At 37.5% G+C, this 15,229-nt stretch overlaps 1 protein-coding gene across 7 annotated transcripts; it reads right to left on the reverse strand.

The window, feature by feature from the left end:
• Positions 1-258: 258 nt before the first annotated feature.
• On the reverse strand, positions 259-14,214 carry mapk8a (mitogen-activated protein kinase 8a). Of its 7 annotated transcripts, XM_053502981.1 has the most exons (13): positions 13,848-14,208; positions 11,933-12,109; positions 11,704-11,833; positions 11,517-11,575; positions 11,087-11,225; positions 9,149-9,314; positions 8,755-8,853; positions 7,973-8,044; positions 7,559-7,741; positions 7,169-7,293; positions 5,540-5,603; positions 5,125-5,202; positions 259-2,685 (listed from the first exon to the last, which is right to left on the reverse strand). In XM_053502981.1, coding segments are annotated over exons 1-13 (1,440 nt in total). In that variant the 5' UTR covers positions 13,850-14,208; the 3' UTR covers positions 259-2,539. The 7 variants fall into 7 exon arrangements, 6 of the variants coding, with proteins under 6 accessions (XP_053358956.1, XP_053358951.1, XP_053358952.1 ...); XM_053502976.1 differs by lacking the exon at positions 8,755-8,853; XM_053502977.1 differs by lacking the exon at positions 7,973-8,044 and having other exon boundaries at positions 8,782-8,853.
• Positions 14,215-15,229: the final 1,015 nt, after the last annotated feature.

Raw genomic sequence — 15,229 nt, forward strand, 5'->3', positions numbered from 1 at the left:
AAATGCTGAAATGAGTGCATTAGTTTAGCAGGGATTTATATAGAGACATAAAACTAGTTTTTACTCTCACAACTGTGTTGTGTCAAAAGTCCAACAAAAAGTTATGTACGTTTTCCTTTTAAATTTCATATCATAATAAATTTACAAATTATAATGGTACATTACAGCAAATACTTAATGCAGGATATCCTACTGTATCATGCACTTGTCTACCAAATCTCTAAAACATAACAACAGTGAAATAATTACAAACAAGCATTAGTTTTGAATTGTGTTTATTTGCAGTGGTTACAACACTGTTGAATGCCAGTGCACTCGAATGGTGTAGTACACACACTGATGACCTTTACATATAACTGTGGGTGTGGGGCATTCTACAACCATCATTATCGACACATGATCATACTTTTTATGTCTTTCTGAATATGGGTATTTCACATTCTCAACTCAGCTCCATTAGCAATCCATGTACTTGGAGAAATGTCCAAGCTGGGTTTTATTATTTTTATTATATTTAGTGGCTAGTGTAAGATGTCCATAAATGCTGCAAGCGTCGAGATCTAATAGGAAAATGTAATGAAGTGAGCTCATGTATAAGGTTAAAACTGGATTATCAGTAAAAAGAACCACATGGCCTACAAAATACAATATGTTTAATCACACACAAACCTCAGAAAAAAAGGGCGAAATGGCAGGATTCTCATTACCTATAGGGAAGGATTTTGAATACTGTTCTACATGAACTAACAAAACTAGAGAGAGCAAATCATATTTATATTCAACTTTATCTTAATGAGGGTTGCAGCAGCAAATCATTCGTCCATTTAAAACTAAATGGTGTACATACTACATATAGATAACATTCACACAACTCCATACTCACAGCTATCACTGAAACAGTTTTAAAATAAACAAACAAATGATCAAATTCACATTGAGAAACTAAAATGTGAACTAACTGTTAAGAATGAGGTAGTTCAAATTTTACTGAAGCTGATCCTGCTCTGTCTTCTGTTAAAGTCACACATGGTAACAGCTTTTGTGCAAATTCCAATTTATTTCAGGGTTTAACTATAGCAGTTAAATATTTCCAGTGGGTCATTGAAATTATTATCACAGTCATAAGAGCACTTAAAATTAGACATGGTGTAAACCCAAAACCTGTTTCAAGGATTTTCTAACTAACAAAAGTTATGTTCTCACTAACATTCATAACAATTCATTCCTATTTAACTACTTTTTCAAAGTTAAACATTAAGAAAGAAAAACATTTTTAAAAATCTTTGTGAAAGAAGAAAAAAGTCCCACAACACGCATGTGTGCACACACACACACACACACCCCCCTCATATGTTCAGCATTTCTAAAACACTTCTGTAATACAGTACAGCAGCTAACGCAAACTGACATACTGTACTTAACACACTACACATTTATTTCTACAGCACCGGTCATTACAAACCTTTCTGTCTTTTTAAAAATATATAAATTAAAATACCTTTAAAGAAGATTGAAATATTTTTGTTACATCTTACCAAAATAATCAGTTGACATCATGATATAAATAGATTTTGCATACAAAAAAAATGAAAATACTTTCATTTGCCTTGCAATAACCTTCTCCACATTCTATTGCAGGACAGCATTTCAAGTATAAAAGAACTACCTTTAATACGGATTTAACTGGATTGCATATCCAGTACATGTAACATGAGAATTAAAAGTTTAAATCCGGTTGTAGCAAAACTGGGAATAATGATTCTCAAAGCCTATATTATGATTGAAATACAATTACCTTAGAGTATTTTGACACAATTAAAAAATAAATAATTAAATAATAATTTATGCACTGCAAAAGCCAAGCAAAGGATCCATGCAGGCTCATTAAATAACTGTTATACTGTATTTATGAAGTTGTTTGGATGCTCAAAAAACAATTCCTTGCTTTAACAAAAATGTGCAAATAAAATAAACAAATACTGGGGCACAGCTTTAAAAACCACCAAGTAGATGAAACTATCTCAGAAAAAAAGAAAATAAATAGCTGTACAACATTGCTAACAATTTATGCACTATTCAATATTTTACATCTACTATCTAAATGGTCGAAAGTAAGTTTGTGACCCCAGACATATCCACTCAAACATAAACCCGCACACATATAAAGAAAAAATGGAAAAAATAAAAATATATATTTACAATTTAGTCTTTACATTCTACACTGACATGTTCATTTAAGGGAAGAATTATGTGAGCGTGTGAAACGTACATGCATTCCAGAGTTAGGGTCTGCTTAAACTTCTTTAAAGAAAAAAATGATAGAATATTGCAGTAGTTACTGTAGGATGCAAATAATGCCAACTTACACACTCGTAACTCATGTATTTACATTGCCTCTGCATTGCAAATCTTCTTTACTCAATAAAAATATAGATTAAATAAAAAGACTTTTAAGGGATGAGCGTTAGGAAAAGCAAGACTGACTGGCCTAAATCTGATACCATGCCACACACTGCGATGCTCCAGGGGAGGGTGATAGTCATCTGCAGCAGCTCAGTGCTCCGGCTGTGGCCTCCAGACTACTGTCTGTGTCTGACGTCATGGTGGGTTCTGTAGACATGGAGGACACATCGTTGATGGAGGAAGAGGAGGAAGCCTGAGGCGAGCCATTGACTACTGCTCCACCTGTGCTATGAGAAACACACACATCAGTTGGATATCATTACAAACAGCCTCTGCTTAATACTGAAATATCCTATGGATACTACAGTATATCATTAAGTTTAATGCAGGGCATATTATATTTATAAATAGGGGATGCATAAACACTGTTATTTTTTAGAATAGCATGTGACTGTTTCTCAGCGATAACAGGTACTGATACAAATGAAGTGCATTAGCTAGTTACAGTGGCTTGCAAAAGTATTCATACCTCTTGACCTTTCCTACATTTAGTCACATTACAACCAAATTGGGATTTGATGTTAGGGACCAACACAAAGTCGCACATAATTGTGAAGTGGAAGAAAAATGATAAATAGTGTTCAAAATTACTAACAAATAAAACTCTGATGAGTGCGGCATGAATTTGTATTCAGCCCCCTTTACTCTGATACCCCTAACTAAGATCCAGTGGACCCAACTGCCTTCAAAAGTCACCTAATTACTAAATAGTGTCCACCTGTGAGTAATTTAATCTCAGTATAAATATATCTTTTTTGTGAAGACCTCTGAGGTTTGTTAGAGAACACTAGTGAACAAACAGCATCATAAAGCCTGAGGACCTCACCAGACAGGTCAGGGATAAAGTTGTGAAGAAGTTTACAGCAGGGTTAGGTTATAAAAAAAATATATACATTTTAATATATAAACTTTGAACATCTAATGTAGCACTGTTCAATCCATTATCCAAAAATGGAAAGAGTATATGGCACAACTGCAAACCTACCAAGACATGGCTGTCGACCAAAACTAACAGGCCGGGCAAGGAGAGCATCAGTCAAAGAAGCAGTCAAGAGGCCCAAGGTAACTTTGATGGAGCTGCAGAGATCCACAGCTCAGGTGAAAGAACCTGTCCACAGGACAACTATTAGTCGTGCACTCCACAAATCTGGCCTTGGTAGAGTGGCAAGAAGAAAGCCATTGTTGAAAGAAAGCTATACTGTAAGTCTTCCTGTTTGCAGTTTGCGACAAGCCATGTGGGGGACTCAGCAAACATGTGGAAAAAAGGGCTCTGGTCAGATAAGACCAAAATGTAGCTTTTAGGCCTAAATGAAAAAGTCTTTGTGTGGTGGAAAATTAACATTACACATGGTGGATATCACTATGTTGTGCGGATGGTTTTCTTTAGCACGCACAGAAAGGTGGTCAGAGTTTATAGAAGCCAAGCACAGGGCTTTCTTAGGAAAAAAAATCTGTTAGAGCCTGAGAAAGACTGGGTCAGAGGTTTACCTTCCAGCAGGACAATGACCCTAAACATACAGCCAGATATGGTTTAGTTCAAAGCATATTTATGTGTTAGAATAGCCTAGTCAAAGTCCAGACTTGAGAATGTGTGGCAAGACTTGAAAATGAAGTGAAGACTGTCACAGACACTCTCCATCCAATCTGACTGAGCTTGAACTCATTCTTTAAAAAAAAAAAAAAAAAAAAAAAGAATGGGCAAAAATTTCACATTCTAGTGCAGCGAAAGGGTGTTTCTACAAAGTGTTGACTTGGGATACAGATGCATGCCACACTTGTGCTACAAAATGTAAGTGTTGCTGAGTGCTGTTTGCAATGACCTGCGCCATTTATATCAGATATGATTTCTTTGATTATTTCAGTTGTAGGAAGTTGCAGTAGTTTGCACAGTTTGCTTTCTGTTTTATTATAAAAGCCATAATTGAAGGGCGCCACTTTTTAAGACATTCTAATAATTCACCAGTCTGCAAAAAAACAGGACAAGCTGTCCTTTTTCCATCTTTGTATTGGCTAGGCTTTAAAGAAGCTAATCACAGTTTCCACCTACTGTCATATACCAAGAGACCCTCCCCTGACTTTGCTTGATTCCGCCTGGTTTACCCTAGGTCTGGGCACTATTTTAAGACCTACAGCAATTAAGGCTAGGCCTGCGGATAGTGGCTAACCAATAAAGCTAGCAGTTAAATGGGACTTTCTGCTCACTGTGTTCTGATTGTTGAGGAAAATGCTCTTCTGCAAAGGGGTGTTTAGGGGCACAGGCTACAGATACTGAAAAGACCAATGCATGAAAAAAGGATAAAAGGAGTAAAACAGAAGGCAAACCAGAATGCATGATCTGACCTGTATATCATACAAAATATTTAAAGACACTCTTTGGAGACCCCCAAGACTTATGCAAACTTGCTAAAAAAGGATAACAATACACATCACACATGACACACAATATTGCATGTTGATATCTAGCATTCATTCATTTATAATTTTTTGTTTTTGTTTTAAAGCATGGTATTATTACTATTTATATATTATTATTATTATTATTATTATTATTATTAATGCCCCTAATATAAATGTGTGGATTGATAAAAATATTGCATTAACATTTATCCTGAGTCAAAAGTTTTTTTTTTTTTTAATTTAGACAAAATCTGTTTAACTAACCTAGAGGAGGGGGCTGGCCACGGATCACACTGCTCTTCATCCTATCTTCCCAGTCCAACACTTCTTTATAAATCAACTCTGATGCAAAAAAGATAGACACAGATAGAAGATAGGCACAGAGAACAGTCAGGCATACAGACTCTGCACACAGACACGTCATGGAAGCGGGCAAGATGCAGGGTGCCAAAGAATACAATCCCACGTGTGACAAAATATCTGTCTTTCTAAATTAAGTAACATGCGTAAGCCATTTTAAACATGCCTGAGGGAGTCATTAACACATTCAAGTGACTTCATCAGAGAAGCTTCTAGCTGAGCGCAAATGATATTCATACTGAACCTTCTGGTACTTTCCGCTGCATCACATTTCATAGTATTTTAAATGTACAAAAAAAGGAATAGAGGCTGACGCCACCTTTCCACTCCTCCACTGTGTGCTCCCTTTCATCCAATTGCTTGTCAGTAATCACCGGAGGGGGCTGAAAAAAGAACAGCAAAAGTATACACTTTGGTTACGATATTCATTCATTTCTTCATTCATATTAACCCAGTTATCCTGATCAGGCTCACAGTGGATCCAGAGCCTATTCTGGGAACACTGGGAGGGAGTATTTACATCGAAAAGGCACCATGTAGACACATTTACACACTCACTCACACCTAGGGGCAATTAAAGGCATCTAATCCATCAACCAGCATCTTTCTCGACAGTGGAAGAAAATCAGGAAACCCAGAAAAGCCCCACAAAGATAGAAAGAGCATGTGAAACTCCACACAGACAGTAACTCAAAGGCAGAACCTTGGAACTGTGAGGCCTCAATATTACCCACTGTGCCACCCACTACTTATAGTAAACAAACAGAATATTTTAAAATGTTAAAGGTTAACATTTTGCTACTTTGTGATACAAATTTGAATAACATTTTGATATAATTTTTTTCATCCCCAAATTTCCCTAAATTTTGCTAACATACTGACTGTGACATAAACAAATACATGACCTGACAAAAAAAAAAAAAAAAGTCGCACATTTTAATATTTTGGTCAACTGCCTTCAGCTTTGATTACTATATGTGGTATGGTGACCAATTCATGTGTGAAAATGATTCCTCATGCTACAACCATTCATACATATTTTGAGTCCTAGAATACGTCTGTGCCTCAGGGAAGAAAAACTCAGTAAATGTGATAGCCTGGTCATTGTTTCATTCAGTTCATCAGCTGATTTTATTTTATTGCCCCAGAGCCTAGACCTGAGCAACTAAAGCAACTGCAGATCATAACACATTACACAAATAATGTTAACACATAACACAACATTTACTATGGGCACTATGCATGATTGTGGGTGCATTTCTTTACTGTATGTGCTTCCCTTCTTACCCTGACAAACCCATCGCTCTGGAACAGGGTCGACCTCTACTCATCAGACCACATGACCTTTTTCCACTACTCTATAGTCCAAACTTCATGCTCCCTAACAAACTAAACCCTTGCTTTTCAATTAGTCTCACTAACAACATTTTTATGGCTTTTTTATGTTTAGTCCTAATCCATTTGAGTTGGTTTTGGATTGTGTTTGTGGAAATATTCACTATTAAACATACAGTAGCTGTGATTTCTCCACCAAGCATTAAAGTGATCTCTGATCACAGTCTTTCATGATTCACATTTCTTGTCACAAAGTTGATGGTTCAGCGCTATTCTTTTAACAAAGTGTTGGACTGTTAATCCAATTCTTAATCCAATTTCAGTTATTTCAAAGTGTCTTAGTCATATTCTTGGCTTGATGCAGGCCAATAATTCGACTCTTCTGAAGGTTTTGTACAGACAGTATCAAAAAACAAGACATCTGAGGAAATATGCATGACTACAAAATCACTTGTGAATGAATGAGTAAGGCATGAGTATTTAATAACAAATAATATACATTCTTGTAATAGTTCTTTCTACTAGAGAGACATAATTTAATACTCTACATGTGTATGCATATCAGTGTGCATGCATGTGTGTGTGTGTGTGTGTACTGTATTTGTATACTCACAGCCTCAACTTCAGCTGGATCGTACCACACGTTAATGTAGGGGTGTTGTAAAGCTTCATCTACAGAAATGCGCTTGGAAGCATCTATAACTAACATTTTGGAAAGTAGGTCTCGGGCCTGGCTAGCTAAAACACAGAGATAAACAAGCATTCAGTTAGTACATTCTTGTTTCACATATACAGTGTGTGTCACATGGCTTTGGATTCAATCAGAAATTTCCTAGAATAAACTTAAGAGCTGAAGTAATTAATTAAGTATGCTCAATGTTTAAAGTCTGATAAAGAAACTGCTATACATTAAAACATAATAAGTGTTTCAGTGCTTTGCTGTTAGGTCAAGAGTGAAAAAATAAAGAACCATGATGGGGATCTTTATTAAATCTGTTTTTACCTTTGAGTTTGTTGTGATCTGAATCAGCAGGGAAAAGAACATCAGGGAAAAGTTTCTCGAAGCTGTATCCAGCATAGCGAGGCCGGTTTTCCACATATGTTCTTACAGACTGATTGAGTTTCATCAGGAACTCTTGGGATGGGGTCCCCAGCTGCTCAATGACTTTGTTCCACTGATCAATATCTTGGCATGACATGATTAAAAAAAACACTCCAATGTGCACAGGAAAGAAAGGGAAGATGGGAAAAGGGACCAACAAGCTGTGTACATATATGGAGAAATGGCTCTGATTGAAGTCTTCAAATGAAATAAAATCTAATAGTTGACCAAAACTATTATAAAATAGACTTTTTAGACTTTCTCTCTTTGTAAATGAAAAAAAGGAAAAACTTGATGAACAATGGGTAAGGATACGATCAGTGCCAGGAAACAACACACTACCTCTGACCATTTCAGCCAGGATACAGCCAACAGACCAGACATCGACTGAAAAAATGAAATGAAATGAAATGAAATTAGCATGCAATACAAAACTAAAAACAGACCAAAGACAGAAAATTAGGGAAGGAAAAAAAAATGCAAGGATGCAATAATGAAGATGCCAGTTGTGGCAAAACAATGAACTAAATAACACAGATAAACACACTTAGCTTTCATTAAATGTTACAAAGCCTCACAAATCAGCGACTCATAGATAATGTTGTCCTCAACTACTTCATAAAACCATGTTGATTTTAATGTAACTACTTGGAGTCGTACAGCATATTTGGGATAGTGGTAGAATTCAATTGCACTACCTGTGTAATAAATACAATAAGTTTTTTCTTTATTGGTAAGACTCCTATCCAATAACATGGTGATCTTGAAAGTGAGCCATGAGAACCCAGTCTTAAATTCATCAACACCCTATCAACACCCTTTACGCCAGTCACTCTGACCCCAGATGGAAACTCCCAGATGGAATAGAGCAACATACCAAACATACTGAGTTATGGTATCATGGTCATCAATATAGTATTTGCTCCTTCAGCTGTACAGTCCCAAAAGTACACAAAATACAAGAATGTTAGTTTTACACTCATATTAATTGAATTAGCTTAAAAAAAAGGATTATCTCTGCTTCAATAAACATAAACATATGTATTTAAATATAAATTAACTGAAAACAGATGTAACATAGTTTTCCCTAAAAATACTCTTAACTGTAAAGCATGCAAGGATACAGTCCCTTCCCGGAAAAAGGATTTTGTGACGAACCATTTCTGCCAAAATACAGCCCACAGACCAAATGTCCACTAATTGTTTGTAGCAGAAGGAAAAAGAGAAAGTGGTTAAAAAAATCAAGTAGCAGCTGTTAGTTATATTATTTAATACATAGAACTTCCTTTGAACTTCAGGAATTATAAAAGCAAATAAAAATAATCTGCACTTCCATTTTTTATATTTTTTAGAAAAAACATCAAAATTTCATATGAATGTTAACAAGCCCAAGTGTGCATGCTAAAAGGGGCAAGGTGAGAATGATGTTTCCAGCAAAGCATTTGTAATAAATGCCAGTCAGACATTCAAAAGCTTGTCAGCACTACTCACCATTGGCTTGATATCCCATTCCCAGGATGACTTCAGGGGCTCTGTAATAGCGGGTCACCACATATGGTGTCATCAGCAAACCAGTAGCCGCTGTCCGGGCCAAGCCAAAATCCAGGATTTTTAGGGTACAGTCTGACTTTACTACTATATTACTAGGCTTCAGGTCCTGTAATGACAGAAAAACAAATTGTAGTTAAAGAAAAACAAATTGGAATGTACAGTACTGCAATTAAAGCTTATGTACAGTAGAAAAAGTTAAATGCACACAGCAAATGTTTATCCACAGTTGATTAAATTTTGCAACCAATTAATTGCACTTATTTGTTACATATTGTCTATGATCTATCTCAGATGGCTGACTGTACATATAGATAGATTTTTTTATTACCATTTCCTATTTTTAGCCTCAAAGTTTAACAGTTGCCAATTACCACCAACTAGTAAGCTTATCTCTCACAACCACTCACAACTAGGGAGCATGAGGTATAACATGGTACCGAAACACGTAATCGAAACCGATATTCAACCCTTCTAACCATGATCTTGCCTATGCTAATTATTAAACCCAGTTAATACTTTTGCCACTGTGTGATCATGTACCATCCGATTATGCAACATGATTCCACCCTGTCAGTCTGCACTGAAGCAACATGAAGGGAAGTTGAGCATGTTTAGAGAACAGTAGTTGAAGTTAGTTACCATATCTTCAAACTGCTTTGACACCAAAGGGCAGCTGAACATACTCAGAGGAAAGCTTTTTCTTGCTTTCTACACACACAATGAGCAGGGCCAATTATGCTCTATTGAACTGCTGATCGCTTAGGATTTTTATGTCCAATTCTCGAGGGATGATACACAGAATGGTGCAGAAAGAAATCTAAGGCTACAGCGGGCAAAGGAATACCAAGACTAGCACGAAATTCATGGCTCAACTTGCCTTGTGTCAATAGTTCAGGTTGTGCATTTTTTGCCAGCCGCAGCTATGTACAAGCTGTTGCTGACCAAGTGCGTCCAGTTTTGGCCATGGTTTACCAAAAAACTATTTTAACTCTCTGACATTTCCTGAATCTGTCAGCGAGTTTATGCACTGCACTGCTGCCACATGACTGGCTGATTAATAAGTGCATGAGTAAACAGGATGTGCAGGTCTTCCAATTATGTTAGTTTTATATTTATATATAATTTTGGTAATAACTGTGAACATGTGTTGACTGCAATTAAAATGAATTTCAAATTTTCCTAAAACAAACAGTATTTGCATTGGGCTGTGGACAGCATTGTGCTTAAGAGGGAAGTGTATGCTGTTTACCATGAAATAGGTTAAAAATCAATTTGGGCTGCTGGAACTATGTTTAACTAATTGAGGGAAGCACTTTATATAAAATCATGTATCTTACCTATCTGTGTAAAGGTAGGTACTTGTCTGTAGAATAATTAGTATACCTAATTAGGCACAAATATTTCTGAATTTCCCTGCTGATTATTAAATCATAATCAATTAGCATTTGACAGCGTGTGGATTATTTATTAATACAGAAAATGAATGACCTTTCAATAACACAATTTACTCATAAACATTTCATGATACATATTTCTGTTCGACAAACAGACTTAATTTCGCTCAGAAAAAAAAGAAAAAGGAAAAAAAAATCATCGATCGGTGCTCCCTGGTCGTGTGTGATAGATGAGAAGTATTCACTCAGGACGGATCACTTCTCTCCTTGATTCCTCACAGCACATTCCTGCCTCGCCAGCGCAATGCAGTCAGTGGCAGTAGCAGCAGCGGCAGCAAGCAGGACGAGCTCGAGCTTTTTGTCTTATGCCCAGAGGATGCTGCCCCTCCCCCTCCCTCACCTTTACTGATTATTAAGCTTTTTGCCATCAGTGCAACGCTAGCTCCGTATGACTGTGTTTCCTTTTAAGCAATAGAGCACAGACCCTGTGGATGATCCCTGCCGCATGGAGGTGTTTAATTCCACACAGCATCTGGTACAGCAGATAGGACAGCCGCTCGTGGTCAAGCTCCATCTGAATGACTTGGCAAAGGTTGGCATCCATCAGCTCCATTACAAGGTAACTGTTGGTGGGTTGGTAGGAGAAAGAGGGAGTGGCAAAAGAGGGTGGAATGGGGGAAGGGGGTGCAAGAGACAGAGAAAGGAGGAGGAGGTGAAGGAGGAGGAGGAGGAGGAGTGTGTGTGTGCGTGTGTGTGTGTGTGCATGTGTTAGTATGTGTCAGAGAGAAAGAGAGAGAGAAAGAGAGAATATTTGATCAGGCAGGGGTTTAGTTTTCTCTCACCTTCGGTGTGCTTAACTGTTCTACAATAGTTAGTCATTGATGAGCAATGTTAATTTTATACAGTATACTCACACATCTTGAAATTCTTCTAATGTTTTTTGTGGCGTAAAGACATTTAAAAGGCCGATAATCTGGAAATGCAAGGACAATCGTACTTGAACATCAACTATTTCATACACAGAACAGAAGTATAGCAAAAACAATGTCGTTTGCAATCAAGCCTTTATATAAATTGATTAATTTACTTAAACTCACTTACATTTTTATGGTTGACACACTTCATTAGCACCAGCTCCCTGTATGCACGCTTGGCATGTGTCTGATTCTGAAAGGGCCTGCTAAGTTTCTTAATAGCTACATTTCTTTCAAGGTGTTGGTCATATGCTGAACTACAAGGCAATAAAAGAACACACAGGGCAATCAAAAACACACGATCTGTGCTGTTCTGCAATGAAACTGGTAATAGATATTCAGGTGTGAGAACATACCAGACTATTCCCTGTGCTCCTGAGCCGATTGGTCTCAGGTTCTGATAACGCTTCAGAACTGTGAATGTTGAATCCCCAACATCTATACTGTAGAATTCCTTCTCCCTTTTGTTTTTATTCATGATGACGTTCTGGCAAATCGATGTCTGAGCATTCACACAACACACGTCTAAAGACCTATACCACAGACAATGAAAACATTGTTGTTTATGCATCTTTAAAAAAAAAAATTTTAAAGGCAGCATTAAACCTTGTGCATTACAGATGTCAGTCATTGTGTTGAATAGCATCCTGTTTTTAAAGAAAATAATGTATTTGGCAAAAATCAACAGAATTAAATGTCTGTTCAGCAGAAAATAGCCACTGTGAATCATCAAATAGACTTTATCTAAAAATTATTAAGTTGTATTAACAAAACCACTACAAATTACTATAATGTGCATCAAATTAAAGCAAACAACAAACAAAAAAACGAACGATCAATAAGGACCATACTTTTTTTTTTTAACTTACACAACACAGTTCAACTACAATCATAACAAGCCTGACATCTCACTTTATACATTGAATAAACCAACAGGAGTTGGGAGTTTTGTACCTGAGCCTCCAATAACAAAAGTGGAATTCGTATTATCTTAAAGACCTCTCCTGTTATACTGAACTTCCAGCCTCGTAATACACAGTATGACTGCAGATCAATCCCCGCTATCTGATATCACCCAAATGAGGATGGGTTCTCTGGTTCATATCAAGGTTTCTTTCTATTGCCATCTCAGGGAGTTTTTCCTTTGCACTGTTGCTCTTGGCTTGCTCATTGGGGACAATCTTATAATTATGATTTTTATATATTACCTAATTCTCACATTTTATATATATATATATATATATATATATATATATATATATATATAAAATGTGAGAATTAGGTAATATATATTCATGATGACGTCCTGGCAAATCGATGTCTGAGCATTCACACAACACACGGGACTATAGCAGGTAACGGCCATAACAACTGGCAGGATATCCTGCCAGTTGTTATGGCCGTTACCTGCCAGTTGTTATGGCCGTTACCTGCTATAGTCCTGCTTATATCCCCTTTTCCACTTACCTACTCCATAGTTAGTGCATCACTGCATAGCCATGTTGCACAATATTTACTGCATTTACTATAGTACATGTACAGTATATTATATAAACTTTGCACAAATGCCGATATTTGCACTGATGTATATACACTACTGTTTGCACTTCTGGTGGATGTTAAACTGCATTTCGGTTCTGAGTACCTGTACCATGATGCAAATACAATTAAGTTGTACCTACCTACTTAAAGCTGCTTTGTGACAATGACCATTGTTCAAAGCGACAAATAAATAAATAAACTGAATTAAACTAAAGTAAAAAAAAAAAACCACACAAATTATCCCTTAAAAATTTGTTTAAGGGCTAGTTTGTTTCATTAGCCCTTAAACAAATGATTAAATGTTGATGATGGAATAGAACAAGTGAACAGGCGCACAACATCCTGTCATAAAGTAAACCGGTTTGATGAGCAGATCGATTAATCGACATGTCCCTTGCTTGTCATGAGATTTGATTCGCCCTGGAGAACCCTCACTCCCTTCACTCCCGTCACAGGCTTTAAACTGAAACAAAAGCAGCGTTTTTTTTTTTTTTTTAAACACGCATAGCCACAATAATGCGATAATACAGCTTATTATTATTATTCCAGTAACCGTGTAAACTGAACAGTAAGATGCTGTAAGGACAGACAGCTGGCTGAACGGCACCTCTGGCAGGCTGTCAGTTAGCCTAGCTAGCCTGAATACAAACCACCGGATTTACCGAAAACTGTCTGAAAAATAATACATTATTTTCATGTAATGTAGCATATTGTGTTGAAGCGCATTACATTTCTGAGCTCCAGAGCTGAACCGCTGTTGCGTTGTTCGCCGGTGAGAAAGCGAAATCAGCTGTGTGCTGTGTGCAAACCCTGCTCCACTCCTCCCCCACAGCCAAACAATACCGCCTTAAACCGTTTAAAACGCTCGCTTACCTGCCGGGAACTCAAATCCGCTTATTCCCTTCTATATTATTTTCCACGGACCGTGTAAAGGCTTGCGAATGAAGGTTTTTAAGAAACACGCAGCTTAAGAGTATTCGGTAGTTCGGCTAAAAAAACATGACCTGACCGTACACACACACACACACACACACACACCGCTTTCCAGCTCTGACAGGCCTTGCATGCAGCGCACGCGACATTGCGCTCTACGTCACCGAGTCTCCGCGTTTCCGTGGCATCACGCGCCCCTGACTCGCAGCCAAGCAGGCCTGTCAGTCACGCAACGATAGAGTTCAGATCCCTGCAGTTCTTTGCGCTCGTTATAATTTGTAAGGCGTTTTTATTTTATGACCATACAGCTTTAAAAGCAGTATTCAGAACCTTGGCTAAGGCACCCCAATTTCCCTTTGATCTCAGGTGCAAATCTTGTTTGATCTGATTATTTTGGGATGTCTCTAGAGCCTGACTGAAGTCCACCTGGGCAAAATTCAGTTGACTGGACATGATATAGCAAGGTACACACCTGCATGTTTTATTTTTTTCAAGAGTACTTTATTAATCCCAAAGGGAAATTGTATTTTTTGTATATCACAGTTAGGATGCTGGGGACAGAGTGCAGGGTCAGCCAGGATACAGCACCCCTGTAGCAGATATAGTTAAGTGCCTTGCTTGAGGGGCTCAACAGTGACAGCTTGGCAGTACTGGGGCTCAAACCCTGACCTTCACATCCGAAACCTAAACATGTGAGCTACCAATGTCCCTGGCACGTGTATAATGTCTCACAATTCACAGTGCATGTCAGATGAAAGACCAAGCTGCAAATTAGTTTGAACTGTCTGTTATCAAAACGTGTTGAAAAATAGACCTGGGTAAAGGTATAATGCAGTTTCTAAAGCTTTCAGTGTTTCCAGTGAGCGCCATGATTGTCAAATGGAAAAAGTTTTTAAATCACCAAGACTCTTTCTAGGACTGGCTGAACTAGCTAGTAACCTGGCCTTGGTCAATGAGGTGACCAAGAACCTAAGAAGAACCTAGTGCTCACTTTAAAAAAGCCACAGGTCAAAGGTCCTTTACAGAAAAGCTGTGCGAATGAAAACCACCTCAGGAATACCCAACCAATCCGGCTATTATGGTGGTATCTAGATGGGAAAAATATCCTCAGTGAAACACATCTGGCAGGCAGTTAAGCATGAGGGTAAAGATTATCTTATCTGAAAAAAAAAAAACCA

Source organism: Clarias gariepinus, chromosome 8, assembly GCF_024256425.1.
Source record: "Clarias gariepinus isolate MV-2021 ecotype Netherlands chromosome 8, CGAR_prim_01v2, whole genome shotgun sequence".
In the NCBI taxonomy this organism is placed as follows: Eukaryota; Metazoa; Chordata; class Actinopteri; order Siluriformes; family Clariidae; genus Clarias; species Clarias gariepinus.